This window comes from Calcarisporiella thermophila, assembly GCF_041956535.1.
Source record: "Calcarisporiella thermophila strain CBS 279.70 unplaced genomic scaffold VTP21scaffold_9, whole genome shotgun sequence".
Taxonomy (NCBI): Eukaryota; Fungi; Calcarisporiellomycota; class Calcarisporiellomycetes; order Calcarisporiellales; family Calcarisporiellaceae; genus Calcarisporiella; species Calcarisporiella thermophila.
Window position 1 is genome coordinate 290,860 of NW_027192199.1, and position 15,023 is coordinate 305,882.

At 47.3% G+C, this 15,023-nt stretch overlaps 5 protein-coding genes across 5 annotated transcripts; 3 read left to right on the forward strand and 2 right to left on the reverse strand.

The window, feature by feature from the left end:
- Nucleotides 1-1,130: 1,130 nt before the first annotated feature.
- VTP21DRAFT_11476 (uncharacterized protein) lies at nt 1,131-5,329 on the forward strand (the record flags this gene model as incomplete). The annotated part of the gene is made up of 9 exons (XM_069390924.1): nt 1,131-1,615; nt 1,690-1,810; nt 1,875-2,277; nt 2,356-2,543; nt 2,609-2,832; nt 2,898-3,450; nt 3,521-3,714; nt 3,779-3,857; nt 3,920-5,329. 9 exons carry the CDS (start codon nt 1,131-1,133, stop codon nt 5,327-5,329), a joined length of 3,657 nt encoding a protein of 1,218 aa, XP_069252107.1.
- Nucleotides 5,330-5,509: 180 nt separating this feature from the next.
- VTP21DRAFT_11477 (uncharacterized protein) lies at nt 5,510-6,206 on the forward strand (the record flags this gene model as incomplete). Its single annotated transcript, XM_069390925.1, has 4 exons — nt 5,510-5,512; nt 5,579-5,666; nt 5,729-5,913; nt 5,979-6,206. The coding sequence occupies 4 exons, from the start codon at nt 5,510-5,512 to the stop codon at nt 6,204-6,206; spliced, it is 504 nt and encodes a 167-aa protein (XP_069252108.1).
- A 119-nt stretch (nt 6,207-6,325) lies between these two features.
- Nucleotides 6,326-7,029, reverse strand: VTP21DRAFT_11478 (uncharacterized protein; the record flags this gene model as incomplete). The annotated part of the gene is made up of 3 exons (XM_069390926.1): nt 6,326-6,574; nt 6,634-6,942; nt 7,009-7,029. The coding sequence occupies 3 exons, from the start codon at nt 7,027-7,029 to the stop codon at nt 6,326-6,328; spliced, it is 579 nt and encodes a 192-aa protein (XP_069252109.1).
- Nucleotides 7,030-7,646: 617 nt separating this feature from the next.
- VTP21DRAFT_11479 (uncharacterized protein) lies at nt 7,647-9,939 on the reverse strand (the record flags this gene model as incomplete). The annotated part of the gene is made up of 8 exons (XM_069390927.1): nt 7,647-7,966; nt 8,034-8,350; nt 8,421-8,795; nt 8,863-8,907; nt 8,979-9,161; nt 9,225-9,362; nt 9,421-9,522; nt 9,902-9,939. 8 exons carry the CDS (start codon nt 9,937-9,939, stop codon nt 7,647-7,649), a joined length of 1,518 nt encoding a protein of 505 aa, XP_069252110.1.
- Nucleotides 9,940-11,048: 1,109 nt separating this feature from the next.
- On the forward strand, nt 11,049-15,019 carry VTP21DRAFT_11480 (uncharacterized protein; the record flags this gene model as incomplete). The annotated part of the gene is made up of 5 exons (XM_069390929.1): nt 11,049-12,640; nt 12,718-13,180; nt 13,297-13,304; nt 13,383-14,722; nt 14,805-15,019. The coding sequence occupies 5 exons, from the start codon at nt 11,049-11,051 to the stop codon at nt 15,017-15,019; spliced, it is 3,618 nt and encodes a 1,205-aa protein (XP_069252111.1).
- Nucleotides 15,020-15,023: the final 4 nt, after the last annotated feature.

The window sequence follows — 15,023 nt, forward strand, 5'->3', positions numbered from 1 at the left end:
AAAAAAAAAAAGACTCGATAGTATTTTGATGCCCCGGGCTTAACCAATGTGTGCTGGGTTCGATTCCCGGCGACGGCACCTGTACTAGAGATGGGTCCGGGACATACTCTAGGAATCGAGCTATAAGCTACTTCGTTCTTAATAATTTGATATTGACCGTCTTCAGAAAACAAAGAAATACGTTTAATATAGTGGCTTGTCAGAAGAAATACATGTAAGCAATGGTTGAGCGTTAGAAATAGCGTGCAATCCTTTCATTTAACTTGTATAGGAGACTTTTCAATAAAAGATCCTTCAATCTCAAAAAAAATCGAGAGCATTTTGATCAAAAAAAAAAAAACGACTCGAGAGTGTAGCACGAGTGTAGCGTAAGGTGAAGGTGCAATATTCGCGAGTATCATGACGAAAATAGCGTGATAGCATGACATGTATAACAAGGATTTCGACACCCTTAATATCCTCTCGACTTCGTTATTTCTCTTACTTTTACTTATAACTTTTCTTGACTTATTTTAAACCCTTCCGTTTTATTTTAATGTTCTATACCAATTCTCTGAACTATTAAGATGAAATTTCTTATTATATCAAGATCCGGACACCCCTACACACAATACTCCTTTCGCCCGTAACATTTTTTTTGAATAGAACACTAAATATATGGAAATTTTTTTTTCTTTTTAAATTTTTGCACGAATTCCTCGTCACCACTGTTTATTAACGGGTAGAGCCTTTCTGTTTTAATTCTCTGAATTAATGTTTTGAATCACACAATTTATCCCCATAGTATTTGCCGGGTTTAGTGAGAATTTAAAACAGCAAGGATACGATATTTATTTTTAACAAAGTTATCGTATTTATTTTCTATGTGTTTTTTTTCCTTTCTGTTAATTATATTGATTCATTTTGCAAAATATTTCTAACTTTGCAAGTTTCAATGTGAATCAATTTTTTCACTGAAATCTTGGACGAACAAATTAAAAGAGGCTTGGAACCTTTTGGATTGAAACTGTCGTTATTCGGCAAAATGACTGCAAGCAGTCACTTTTGTTTTCTTTTTTCGCCTTCAACTAGCACTTAGCGTCCACCTTTTGATCGCAATTTATTTCACCCTGAAATCATAAAGCCTAGAAATGCTAATGGCAAGGCTGAAGCTCGCTTGCCATGCATTTCGTTGTTTATCTTGCGGAAGAACTTACCGCCACCAAGTCACGGTCCGGCGCAATTTCTTCACTTCCTCTGCCAAGGCTGTCCAACCACAATTGGCCACCACTTCTATAGCTCGTCCCGAACCTATTCAGCTCCCTAATTCCGGAATCACAACGAGAATAGTAGCACCGACGCAGCTTGGTGAGCAACTTGCGGTATTGCATGCAAGTATTCGAACGGGAGAGATGGATCGAGCACGGCGAATCTTTAAAAATTTACACAAGACTACGCCGGATGCCGCAAGGGCCTTTGTAGATATTCATGTGCACAATGCATTCATGGACGGCTACGTAGAAGCAAAGCCGAGCCCGAGGACTCGTGAGGCCCTGGCATGGTTTGACGAGCTGAGCATGTATGGTTTGAAGCCTGACATTACCAGTTTCGCTATATTAATCAAAGGCTTCTTGAGGTATTATTGATTTGCTCTCTTTCGATTTCGAAATGCTTGCTTTGTGAGGCTAACTTGAGTTTGTTTGTCATTAGAACAAAAAGTTATAACACTACCCGTGTTCTGATCCAAGAAATGGAGAAGTCAGGGTTTACCATTGAGCAGCTAATGCGAAATCCACATCTTGGAGATGAAGAGCTTATTAAACTTCGCGAGGTAAATATGACAGCGCAGTCTATTTCGCTACGAATTTTTCTGATTTCCATTGAAATACTGCTAGGCGATAAAGGAAAGTTCTCCTGCTGATCTTGAGCATAGCACCAATATTTTACGTGAACTAGACCTTGCTAAAGAGAGCGCCTCTAAAGCTAAAGAATCTGCTGAAAACATACCAGAAGTCAAACCAACCAGCTCTGCGGGGCTTTTGTTCCTTCGGAAAACCCTGGGTGCGCTTGAGGAAAAGCATTTAGATCGTTATGAACGACAATTAAAGTTGGAGGAGAGAGCATATGAGGTAGCTTTAGATCGCCTTAATCACGAGAAACAGGCTTCTATTTCACGGGGAGACAAGCTCGGTGCCCTGAACCTCAGCCCACTGAAGCGGAGGATGTGGGAATGGCATACTGGTCTGAAACAGCGGATAGAGAAAGAGCTGAAGCAGATGGAGGAAAACAACGATAATTGTAAGTCGATTTCTCCCCTGACCTTAATGTTAGCTACCTTGTATATGTGGTTTTAAATATGGCCATTTTATTATGTAGTGGCGGTGTTCCTGAAACTGCTCAAGCCAGAGAAGCTTTCTGTCATCACAATATTGGAGATGCTTAATCAATACAACACGGGCATAACCGGGGGAATGCGTTCAACGCGTGCTCTTATTACACTTGGCAAAGCTATCGAGAATGAATATCATTCCGAGCAAATGAAGAAAAAATCAAACAGCCATTTGGTATGTAAACAACGGTTCATGAAAAGAGCCTATACAGTATTACCAACGGTACTTTATTTTACTAGTTTTCAAAAAAGTTCAATGTGCACAGTCTTTATTCCTCAGGAAAACTTTTTAATATGAGTGTTCGCCGTGCGCAATCTAAACTGGTTTCAGAGGATCTGCAGTCTGACTGGAAGCCGATATGGCCACAGACAACCCGGGCAAAGGTTGGATCCGTGCTTGCCAGTCTGCTCATTGATACCGCAAAAATACCCGTTACGAAGACCTTAGCAAATGGCGAGAAAATGTAGGCCTACCATTTTGCTTTGACCAAGATGAAATTTGATAACCAACATTCTCCACTTGAATTAGAGTTGAAGAGCTTCCAGCTTTTTATCACACCTATGCTTTTATTAAAGGAAAAAAGGTGGGAGTCATCATGCTAAACGACAACCTTTGCGAGATGCTAGCTCGTGAGCCTCTCCGGGACACTCTTCACCCTAAACTGCTGCCTATGCTTGTGCACCCTAAACCCTGGCTCACATACAACAGCGGCGGTTATCTAGCAACTAAATCGGTTTGTATGCGCACGAAAGACTCTCCGGAACAGATGATCTATCTCCGAAAGGCTTCTGAACAGGACCGATTGAGCGCAGTGCTGACGGGACTAGACGTTCTCGGGTCAACACGGTGGACAATCAATAGGGGTGTTTTTAACGTCGTTCTTGAGGCGTGGAACACCGGAGAGGCGATAGCAGATATTCCTCCCGCCAAACTCAATCTTCCTTATCCCACCAAGCCCACTGGAACTGATCAAAAAGAGAAGCATCAATGGGCCAAAGCAATGCAAGCAATTGAACTGGAAAAGCGCAACAATCACAGCTTGAGGTGTACAGTAAATTATCGCATAGAAATTGCGCGTGCCGTGAGTAGATGGATGCAATTTCTTCTACCCTTATTCCTACTGAACGTTTTCTATTTACCTTTTGCACTAGTTTTTAAACGAACCTATTTATTTCCCTCATAATCTTGATTTCCGTGGCCGCGCCTATCCGATGCCTCCTCTTCTCAACCATTTAGGTGATGACTTGTGCCGTGGCCTGCTAAAATTCGACGAAGCAAAGCCATTAGGCTCAAAAGGGCTAAAATGGCTTAAAATTCACCTAGCGAACGTTGTGGGTTACGACAAGTAGGGATCTTGGCATCTTTTGATATCTATCCTGTTTATGTATATACTTATTTTCTCTAAACAGGTATTCATTTGTCGATCGTGAGCAATTTACCATGAACAACTTGGAGAATATCTTCGATTCTGCAGATCGCCCGCTGACTGTTAGTATTGTGGCTTATTTTAGTATAGGAAAAACCAATTTTAACGACCGGATATCTTGTAGGGCAAACGATGGTGGCTACAGGCAGAAAATCCTTGGCAGTGTCTAGCAAGTTGTTTGGAGTTAACCGAGGCTCTCCGTAGCCCGGTACCTGAAGAGTATCGAAGCCGGCTTCCAATTCACCAGGATGGAACCTGCAATGGTTTACAACATTATGCGGCTCTGGGGGGTGATATCGCCGGAGCCCAGGCGGTCAACCTCGAGCCCTCTGATCGACCCCAGGATGTATACGCTGGCGTGCTCAACCTTGTGATAAAACAAGTGGACCGGGAGGCGGCTGAGGGGAATGAACATGCCCTAATGTTGCAAGGCAAGCTTACGCGCAAGGTCATCAAACAGACCGTAATGACCAATGTGTATGGTGTGACGTTTGTTGGAGCTCGCGAGCAAATTGCTGCACGCCTGAAGGAGATCAACGTCCCTGAGGAAGAGGTATACAAGTTGAGTGTATATCTTGCAAGGAAGGTGTTCGACTCAATCGGTGAGCTGTTTTCCGGAGCGCGCAAGATTCAAGACTGGCTTAATCTGTGCGCACACCGGATTGCCAAGAGTGTTCCCCCTGAGACCCTGGAGAGAGTGGAGCGCAATTCATTGGAGGTCAGCTCCACCTCCGGCAAGGGGAAAAAGAAGGCACAAACCGCTGGAGCCCATCAGATGACGAGTGTGATATGGACCACCCCCCTTGGGCTCCCTATTGTGCAACCCTACCGCAAAGTTGGACAAAAGGCCGTCAAGACAAATCTGCAAATGATCACCATTGAAGATCCTAACGCGCCTGCCCCTGTCAACACTCGCAAGCAACGCACCGCCTTCCCCCCGAACTTCATTCACTCGCTGGATGCCACACACATGCTCATGTCGGCAGTGACGTGCCAGGCCAAAGGTCTCACCTTTGCAGCAGTGCACGATAGCTACTGGACCCATGCTAGCGACGTCGATACGATGAACACGGTGATCCGAGATGAATTCGTGAAGTTGCACAGTCAGCCTCTTATGGAGAGACTGCGGGATGAGTTCGTGGAGAGATATGGGGGATATAAGATGCCGGTGCCGGTATCTTCTCCTGAGGGCAAACGGTTGGCGAAATTGACCCGCAAGGTGCGGGCGAAAGTCGAGGAGCTTCCGCCTCCCGTTGTGGAGCCTTGGGTGGAAGAGATGCTACGGAAAACAGAGAGCGAAATCGCGGCGGAAACCAAGACAGAAAAAGAGGGCAAGTACGCAGACGAAGTTGACATGGATGAGGTTTTGCTCGGGGAGGAGGAAGAGGAGGAAGAGAATGATGACAACCTCAATAAGTCTGAGCCGACTAAATTGCTGCAACAAGTATGGGTAGATTTGGAGATACCCCCATTGCCACCAAAAGGGGAATTTGATGTGTCCAAGGTGAAGTTGTCAGACTATTTCTTCCATTAGACACACTTGCTATTTATTTGTATAAATACGGACTCTCTTGTTTATTTTCATTTGGATATTTTTCTATTCGTTTTTTCACGCAATTTTTCACGGACTCTTCAAAAAACTAATAATAAAAAAAAAAAAAATCCAAAATCGACGGTCCTCAAATCGATACCCCTTTACGCGCCTAGCTCAATAATGGTGAATAAATGCGTGTTGAGCCTTGGGAAAAGCATGAATCAATTAACATCTTTTCCATTTTGTTAGACCCCATCGCGATCTCGTAAAAGGAAAGAGAAGGAGTCCTCTACACTACTTGATCTTCGTCCAGATCAAGTGGAAGAAATTCGAGAAGGTGGATTTTATTATTAACCATTTCCTTACTATCTCAATCCCTGATCTGAAATTTTTTTTCAGCCTTTCGCTTATTCGACACAGATGACTCCGGCTACATTGCTTCAAAAGAATTGAAGGCAGCATTACGTGCACTGGGTATCGAGCCCAAACGCGACGAACTTCAACAATTAACGAGAGAGGTAGACCCGGATTCAACCCACATAGTTGAATTTGATAGATTTTTAGAGCTGGCTGCTAGAAAATTGGTGGGTGATGATCATGGATGATTCTTGCGGTCATTATTTCATAGCCCTAATATTCTCTGGATTAGTCGGAAAGAGATATTAATAGCGAAATTATAAAAATTTTTCGCCTCTTCGACGATGACAATACAGGCAGAATTTCTTTTCGCAACTTGAAACGTGTGGCACGAGAAGTAGGAGAGCCAATTACGGACGAGGAGCTGCGCGAGATGCTCGAGGAAGCGGACCGGGATGGGGACGGCGAAGTGAGCGAAGAGGAGTTTGTACGAATCATGAAGAAGACCGGCCTTTTCTAAAGTATCCATGTGCAAACTCTCCCATCTTTTTTTGTTGTATTATACAATTGTTCCAAAGTTTCCCCCGTACTTCTTTCATTTGCATATCTTTAATATATATATATTTACAAACACGTATATTATACATTCTTCTCTACCGGTAGGTAGAGTTTCATTTCCGGGGGTAGTTCATCTTCAGTATATAAACGATCTGCAAAGTAGATGCGCCGTATCCGGCAGTTGGCATGAATATCAACGCGTAATGTCTCGGCGTAATTGGTGCCATAGGCACGTCGTGTGTAGTCGGCCAGGTTGAACTGAACATGGTTCCAACCCGGGTCCAGACGCATTGGCATAGTACAAATATAGGGCTTCACCCGTGTGGTCATCTATGATGAATACGTCAATGCTTTGTCACGCCTGGTTACTTGTACACTAGAATACTTACCTGGAAATTGGACGCACGAAATCGCCGCTTAATTCCTTTATCATCTAAAACAGTGACCTCAAATGAGAAAAAATGACCTGTGTTTTTCAGAATAAGCACCAAGAATGGAAGCTTGATGCCCAGGGTGCGGTCAACGGGAGCAGGGCATGTGATTCGAGTGTGGGCGAGGTTAGGGGAAGAGAGGTCAATCACGGTCGATTGGAGCTCATCGTCAATAACGCGTTCAATGGACCCTTTTTCCCCCGTTTCCTTCTTCCAAAGTTGGAGAGGATCGGTGCCAATACTATATAAAATGGAGAGAAAACCAGCCTTAAAATAAAAAGGGGGGCATTAATTCCAAATTTCTTTCATCTTATCATCCAGCTATTCACGTACTTGAAATGTATTCCTAAACATTAAGGAATGATAATTGTATATTAAATGACTAGACCTCGCGCCTATTTTGTGATCGTTAATTTTGAGAAAAGACGGTGGCGCAGTCTATTTACATGCTCTTTTGGGATATATAAAGAGGGGATGTTTTCGTTTTGGCTTCCTTATGGTTTATGACATGCTTGGTTTTGGCAGAAAGCATACTTTTTTCTTCATGGAAAATATAGTATGTTTATTTGCATCCGAGCATAAGAGTAATATCGGCATCTGCCCGTTGTATCTGCCACGCTATAGACCTTAAAATATTCTGGCCGTGGTTCGTTAATACGGGTATAATCAATCCAAGAATTGAAATCATTCGATATTGAAAAGATTGCTTTTTGAGAAATGCAATCAGTAAATTTGGCCTCATCATGCCAATACTACACCTGAGAATGGCATACTCTTTGGGATGCAATATGGTGAACTTGCATTGATGATTTACTGAAATAGGAATTAGAAAGACAATCATTACATTACAATTAAATTTAAAAGTGGAATGCTCGGCGTCACGTATGTGTTGGCTATACGGGATGCCTCACTCATTCGCACAAAAGACATGCATTAAAAATGGGTGTGAGCTCATATTAAAACATCGAAATTTACGCTCCAGCCTCTTGACCCTCTTTTGCGCCAGCATTCTCTTGAGTTTCGATTTTTTGCTCGGTACCCGGGGTCTGCTGGAGTTCGGTTTCCTCCACCTTTTGCCCACTATGCTCGTCAGCCTCCGCCTCCTTACCCTCTGCTCCCGAATCGCTGATATAATTCGTGTCGGTGATTTGGCGACAAACCACAAATATACCTGGCAGAGCTACGAGTAGCAGGACAAAATTGAGGATGGCCTCACCCATATAAGGGATGCTAGTGGAATCGATTGCCCAGGAAATAGCGCCTCCGGCGCTCTGAATGCTCTTGTAAAATCCTTTTACAAGTCAGATTCGTTAATCGTGCTCTAAAGCACCAAGCTGTCTAGTGGCGACTTAACTTACCAGCATATCGAGATAAGGTCAGAGGATCATTGGTAAGAGCGCCCATTATCCAGTAGCAGTACACCTGGAACATGGCATCGTTGAACCCGTAGAGCAGGTAGACAATAAATGGCCCCCCGAAGCGTGAGTCGTTTAAATCCACGCCAAGCGATGGGTCATTGCGCGTGAACGTGCTCTGCCACGCAAGTCCTCCAATCCAATTAATGATGAAAAGCGAGGACACAATTCCAAATCCAATATAAGCGCGTTTGCGCCGAGGAAAGCGTTGTAGATCCAGGATGGTGCCCAGCAACAGAGCGCCGAAGATCTGCGCGGCCCTATTTGTAACGAAAGGGTGAGCATTGGAACGATGCATGCGTGAGCACACAGTGGTCTGCTATCCGTTACCAGTATATCACGTTGTTGAGGGCCTTGGCTCGAACACTGAAATACACCCCGTTGATCCTAAATTGATACGAGTAGAAAAAGTTGCTGTAGAGGAAGGCGAAAAACAGCCACAAGAGGGTTTTGTTGAAGAGCAGCTTCAACACTTCGATGGCCTCGGGAATAACCTCGGGATATTTGAAATTGTTGACGCGAGAGCCGTCCTTGCGCCGGACATAGTTTGGTGAGACCATGAGCAGGATTAGAACCGTCCCCAGCGACATGATAATCATGATCGCGATGTAGGTCGAGGGGGCTACTGCGCCAACCGAGCTGTTTCCAGCGTTAAGTGCGAGCATAACGATCGAGCCAATAAGAGCGCCACAATTGAATATCATCCTAATACGATGCAATTGTCAGCGGGGAGGTTATAAAAAGTAAAATGGTGTTTGAAATCAGTCCTGACCAAAACAAGGAGATATAACGGCCCTTTGACGCTTCGTCTGGATAGCTGGGTATGAAAATGGGAGGTTAGATTTTCTATAGTAAAAAGTACTAGTAAAAAGAATTAGGGCTATGTACCTCATCATGATAGCGCCCTGGGCGGCCCACAATAGACCAGCGCATATCCCGAGGATGCATCCGGCAGCAACCACAAAAGCACCGTTTTGAGACGTCTGATAATCATAAAACGAGCCCGCATACAGGACATAGCCCCATCCTCCAAGAAAGAGGGTAAGTTTTGGACCAAGGATGTTATTGATACTATAAAAAGTATGCATGGTAAGCATTTAGTCAAGGATTTGAGAACAAATAACGAAACTTTACCCTCCTGCGGCAAAACTCACTATCGCAAACAACGCATATAAGCCAGCATTTGCTCGGCTGACTGTACTGATATCATTCTCTGCTAAACCAGCCCCCCCAATACCATTAAGGGCATTGAACAGACCTGGACAGCAGAAGCTAAACGGACATGTAAATGTCAAGCCGGGCCCATTGAAACAACGAGCTAAATACTCACCAGACTAGTCCTAGCAAGCCCACTTGCACTATGGGCTGTCGGTACCAGCGATAGAGTTCGAAGTTGCTTAGTTTATCGTCAACTTTGCCCCAGAAGTTCTCCCTATTATTGATAATAGAAGCCTTAATACGAGAAAGAGACGCAGATGGAGATAGATAGGCCTACATGCTTTGTGACAGAGCTCCAGGAAGGAGTAAGAGAAGAAAGAGAAGAAGAAATGCGGGATATTGGACGGATAAAAAGGCACTAATGAAAAAGAGGAAAGCAGAGTCACAGGCAAACCTAAATTCTATTTCAAAGCAATTGGGAAGACGCATGGGCTTTCCCGTAGAGGGAGACGTTTGAGACTGCGGTTATGCCGACAGGGATTATAGTTTCATCCTCAGGGAGGGAAAATAGGATGGTCGCAGGGTGAGGTGGAGAATAAGGAAAAGCACGCGGTCCACCGCTCTATGCTAGTACAGGAGCAATCCTTAATCACGATGAATACTCCAGCCGGGGGGCATGATTTCCTGGCATTTCTGACGGGTTTCAGACGTATTGAAGAGAGCCACAGAAGAGAAGGAGAAAGAACTCGATATGCCGGGCCTGCGCGTTGTCAGAGCCGACCACTACTCAGCAGCCAGTTCCTGCTCCGCCTACTTTACTTCTTCTCGGGCCTCCATTGCCACTACGGAGGCCGAGTGCTAGGAAAAGCGTGTGCATTCTGAGTTCCAACAAGGCGAAGATACCGGAAAGCGGACCCGAATGAGCCACAGCTCCGCTTACCTTTGCTTACTCATTCCAAGCATGGAGAGGGGGATGGGGGGAGCGCACTGACGTGCCCCTTAACATGATTGTACCAGTTTTCATTTACCGTGTTTCGAATTTTCAATTAAAATCACGCGGGCCCATCTCAATGGTCTTTGGCTAGAAGGCATCTTGTTACAAGACTACTCTGCCACCTCGGCCATGGATATCTGTTGCTACTAGTGTTACTCGATGTCGCTTTTCTTCTCTGCGGTTCGACGCTACTCGGACGGGTTATTTTTAGACGGTTAGTAATTGCTTGGCAGTTAGGTTAGGTTAGATGCTGACGAGTGGTCCCAAAAGATCTACATATCTCTTATTCCAATAGAGGGAGATAGTCAAACAGCCGAATTTTCATACAACAAAACCTCTTTATTTATCAGAAAGAATTCGCTGAGTTGTATAGTGCTGACAGTCATAGTTCTTAGATTTTCTTCTTGAATTCCCTCTATCATTAATAGGTTTTTTTTATTTAAATTGACCCGTTTCTATATCTGGCATTTTCAAGAAGAGTGCCTCCCCAGAAAAAACAATTATTTCGTCTGGAACTGAAGAGTGTGCACACTTTCGTTGGCTCTGTCAATAGTTTCTAATCATCGATTCATCGGGAGACAGTAGAAACGTCAGCCCTCCATTTGATTCTCTTTAGAGTATCGCAAGAAAATTTGGAGGTAGCTATTGCGATGGATATTATCTGAATTGGTTCGACTGTGGAAAATGGCTTCTAACCTTTTTTTTTTCTCTGCTGTCTGTGCTTATTAAGCGTCCCAGGCCCTTAAACAACAGGAACAGAAATATTACGAGCTACAAGCGGAGGTCATAGCCCCTATAGAGCCTGGATGAATGGGAATCCACTACAACACAAGGCCTATTTTGTTGACAAATTCAAAACCATGTTATCTTCGGATAGAAAAGATTCACCCATGATGATGAAGAATGGAGGCGATTTCATCGAAAAACTCACGGGGTTTCCGCCTCCCGCTTCACAAGTCCTTGGCAAAAGCGTCATCTCTAATCCTGACTCCATTACCGGCGTTGAATTCAGTGATGTATCCGATCATGACTGCGATGCGGCTCCTTCTTGGAATGAATTTATTGCTCGCTACGCACAGGGATTCTACCTCAACCATATTCCACCACAACCCCCATCCCCCGACTCTTATTCCAGCGACGATCGCAGCGCCGAATCACCCAACCGCCGCATGGAGTACTTCCCCGCCCCATATCCGGCGAATGAAGAGCTTCGCCAGCGGGCCCTGTATCGCTATCGCATCCTGCAATCGGAGCCGGAGGTGATGTTCGACCGCATTGCCTATCTGGTGCGCCACCTATTTGATGCCCATGCATGTTATATATCCCTTGTTGACAAGGAAACCACTTGGTACAAGACTGAAGTGGGCTTCTCCCAGGTTTGCCTTGATCGTGATGTCAGCCTGTGCACCCATGCCGTTCTGAGTCCAGAGGGGGACCCTTTAGTGGTCCTGGACACCCTAAAGGATTGGCGTTTTGCGAAAAACCCGCAGGTGGTCTCCGAGCCCTACATTAGATTTTACGCAGGGGCCCCGCTGCGCACCAGCGATGGCTTCAACATTGGTGTTTTGTGTGCCGTCGACACGCGGCCACGGGACGAGTTTACAATCGAGCAGCGCCGGCAGCTGCGGGACTTCGCGGATATGGTGATGCATCAGATTGACCTCGTTAGCAACACCCTACGTCTCCGTATCCACAATCGCATGCAGGTCAGCATCACGGAATTTACCCGCACGTGCTGTGAAAACAACAAGCTGCAATTCACGATGGGCTCGCCAGAGATTCTATCCCCCGACTCTGTGTGCATGCGGCGTGAGCATCGCCTTGCCTGCCGCCTCATTCACGAAACCCTCCAAGTCGACGCCGCCCTGGTCATCGAGCTCTTGCCGGCTGAGCCCCTGCCCGAGCACCACCGGCTCCACCAGGCCGTTTCTGCCAACAAAATCTGTGTCGGCCGTCCGTCGACGCTCGAGCAGAGTTCGGAGATCCACTCGGTCACCGCGGTCGGACTGGACGACCAGGAGTACCGGAGCCGCACGAGCATACGGCAGGAGGTGGAGAGGCTGCTTCGGGATGCTCACGTCATGGAGAACATCGTTGCTGCCGAGAATTCCTCCGTGTACATCTACCAGAACAATTTGCCGCCCTCTTCCGGATACGCATCCGCAATTGTGGTAGGCCTGCACTCTCCCAAGGCGCACTGCTCCACCTTGGCAGAGTGCACGCTTGCCGCCTCCACCAACCCAGACGCACTCATCGTGGTGCTAACCAAGGATACAAAGCGGGTGTTCGAGGAGTCCGACAGCCTATACCTAATGAACTTTGCCGCGGCCGTGATGAACGAACACATCAAAAAGGGCGTGATTGCCGCGGATTTGGCGAAAACCGCGTTTATATCAAGGTAAGCAGTGCTCGCACTAGCATGATGTGCTTGAATTTTTTTTTTCTGATGGAGCAATCTTTCATTTCCATCGTCAGTGTCTCCCACGAGTTCCGCACCCCACTCCACGGGATCCTTGCTCTGCTCGAACTACTCCTCCCTCCCGACGCCCCTCAACATCGCCCCCCCATTTCTCCCGAAACCACCGACCCCAACCTTTCCCCCACATTGCAGGATAATGTCTCCGGCTTTGATCCCCTTACCCCCAACCAACAAAATTTATTGCGCACAATCGAGTCGTGTGGTCGCTCGCTCACCTCGATCGTGAACAATGTGCTCGAATTTGCACGGCTTGAGCACCGTCGTGTGGTCCCGCACGAGGAGGGGGAAAATGTGAACTTGGTGAGGCTGTGTGAGGAAATCGGAGAGAGCATGGGGAGTCTTGTGGACCAAAACGTTGAATTTGTAGTGTCAGTAGAGGGTGATCGCGGAGAAAAGGACTGGGAGACAGCATGGACCGTCAAGTCAGTCGGGGGGATTTTGCGCCAAATCCTCGTCAACGTAAGTTAGCAGTGTTTTGTTTTTGCTTCATAAGGTGGATGATTGACGTGGTTCTGTGCATGCATGTTTATTTTGATTTATATATATATTTTGTCGTCACTTGGGGTCATCGATAGCTCCTTGGGTAAGTGCTAGCTTAGATTGTCGAATCCCATATCTCACTTCAGCGGAATAACACATGCTCCCATTTCGTTTGATTTAGGAACGCGTTCAAATTCACAACATCCGGCACCATCGAGCTCTCCCTTTCCCGCCCCACCGTTACAAGCCCGGCAACGACTCCTATGGAGGCGGATCCGTCGGTGGCAACCCTTCGTCTCCAAAGGACGCTTCCCTCCTCCACCTCCTCCTCCACCTCCTCCAATCCCTATAAGCTTGCCAAAATACCCATTGTCCTCACTGTGTCGGACACCGGCAAGGGCATCTCACGCAACTTTCTTCAAACACGGCTTTTCCAACCGTTTGCACAGGAGGATCCGCTCGCGCCCGGGACGGGGTTGGGGCTGAGTATTGTGCGGCTCTTGGTGGACAAGTTGGAGGGTCGGGTGGAGGTGGAGAGTAGGGAGGGGCACGGGAGCGTGTTCCGTGTGTACCTGTGGTGTGAGGAGGCGGACACCGAGGAAACGGATGTAAAAGAAGGGTCGGCGGCGGTGGCGGAAGAGGAGGAAGTCGCTGTTGTGGACACCAACGTGGAAATCGGAGAGGGTAAAGGTTTGTCGGCAAGCAACGAAGGCCATGGTGACAAGTCCAAGGATCGGCCGTGTCCTTTGACGATCAAGATGCCTGCGGCATGCCAAGCATCGCCCCACGGCCGTGCTCGATTACTGGTGCCCCAGGAGCGAAGATTAGGGCAGATCTTAAAGGAGTATCTCGGGGAATGGTGCGGTCTAGAGGTGGTCACCGGGGAGCCGAAGGGTGAGCACACACGAGACGATCTGGTGGTGGCCGAATATGGCCCTGAGCTCATCCGCTGCTTAACCACCTCTCGAACACGGGCCGTTGTGATCACCCCCATCTCCGAGTTGGGGCAGGCGGCGAGCGAGATTGCCGAAGCGCGGCGGCGCGGGTTCCAAGCCCCCGTAGAATTAGTAGGGAAGCCGGTGGGGCCATTGAAATTGCTCAGGGCGGTTCAGCAGTGCTTCAGCGCTCCCGATCCCACGGAAAACGCCGAGAGCGAGGGTGTGGAGCTCGACGACCCACGGGGGGAGGACGCGGAGAGTGGGGGTGGACAAGGCCGGAAAAAGCACCCGCTAGAGAGGCTCAACCTGCAAACGAATGGGCGCAGCTTATCCAGCCAGAGCCTGATATCGACGCCGACGCTGGAGGCGGGATCGCCCTTCTCTCCCACGCCCACCTCGGCCTCTCCCACCACTCCGCCGTATGTGCTCGTGGTGGAGGACAACTCCGTCAACCGAATGATCCTGGCCAACTTTCTGAAGAAGCGGGGGGTACCATTTGAGGAGGCCGAGAACGGCTTGAGGGGAGTCGAGATATTTAAGCAGCGGCAGGACGATGGACGGCGATTCGACGTTGTATTGATGGGTAAGTAGGGGACACTCGTCTTCTCTCTTGGTTGACCCGATCTCACCCCCCCCCCCCCCTTTTTTTTTTTTCCTTCCTCTAGACATCAATATGCCCGTGATGGACGGGAACAAGGCCACGCAGGAGATGCGGCATTTAGAGCGCGAGACCGGCCATCGCACCACCATCATCGCTCTCACCGGGCTTGCGAGCGACCATGATAGACGCTTCGCCTACGACTGTGGGATGGACGAGTTTTTAACCAAGCCAGTCAGCTTAGTCAGGCTGGCGGATATCCTCAAGAGCAATTTTGCATAAGTCA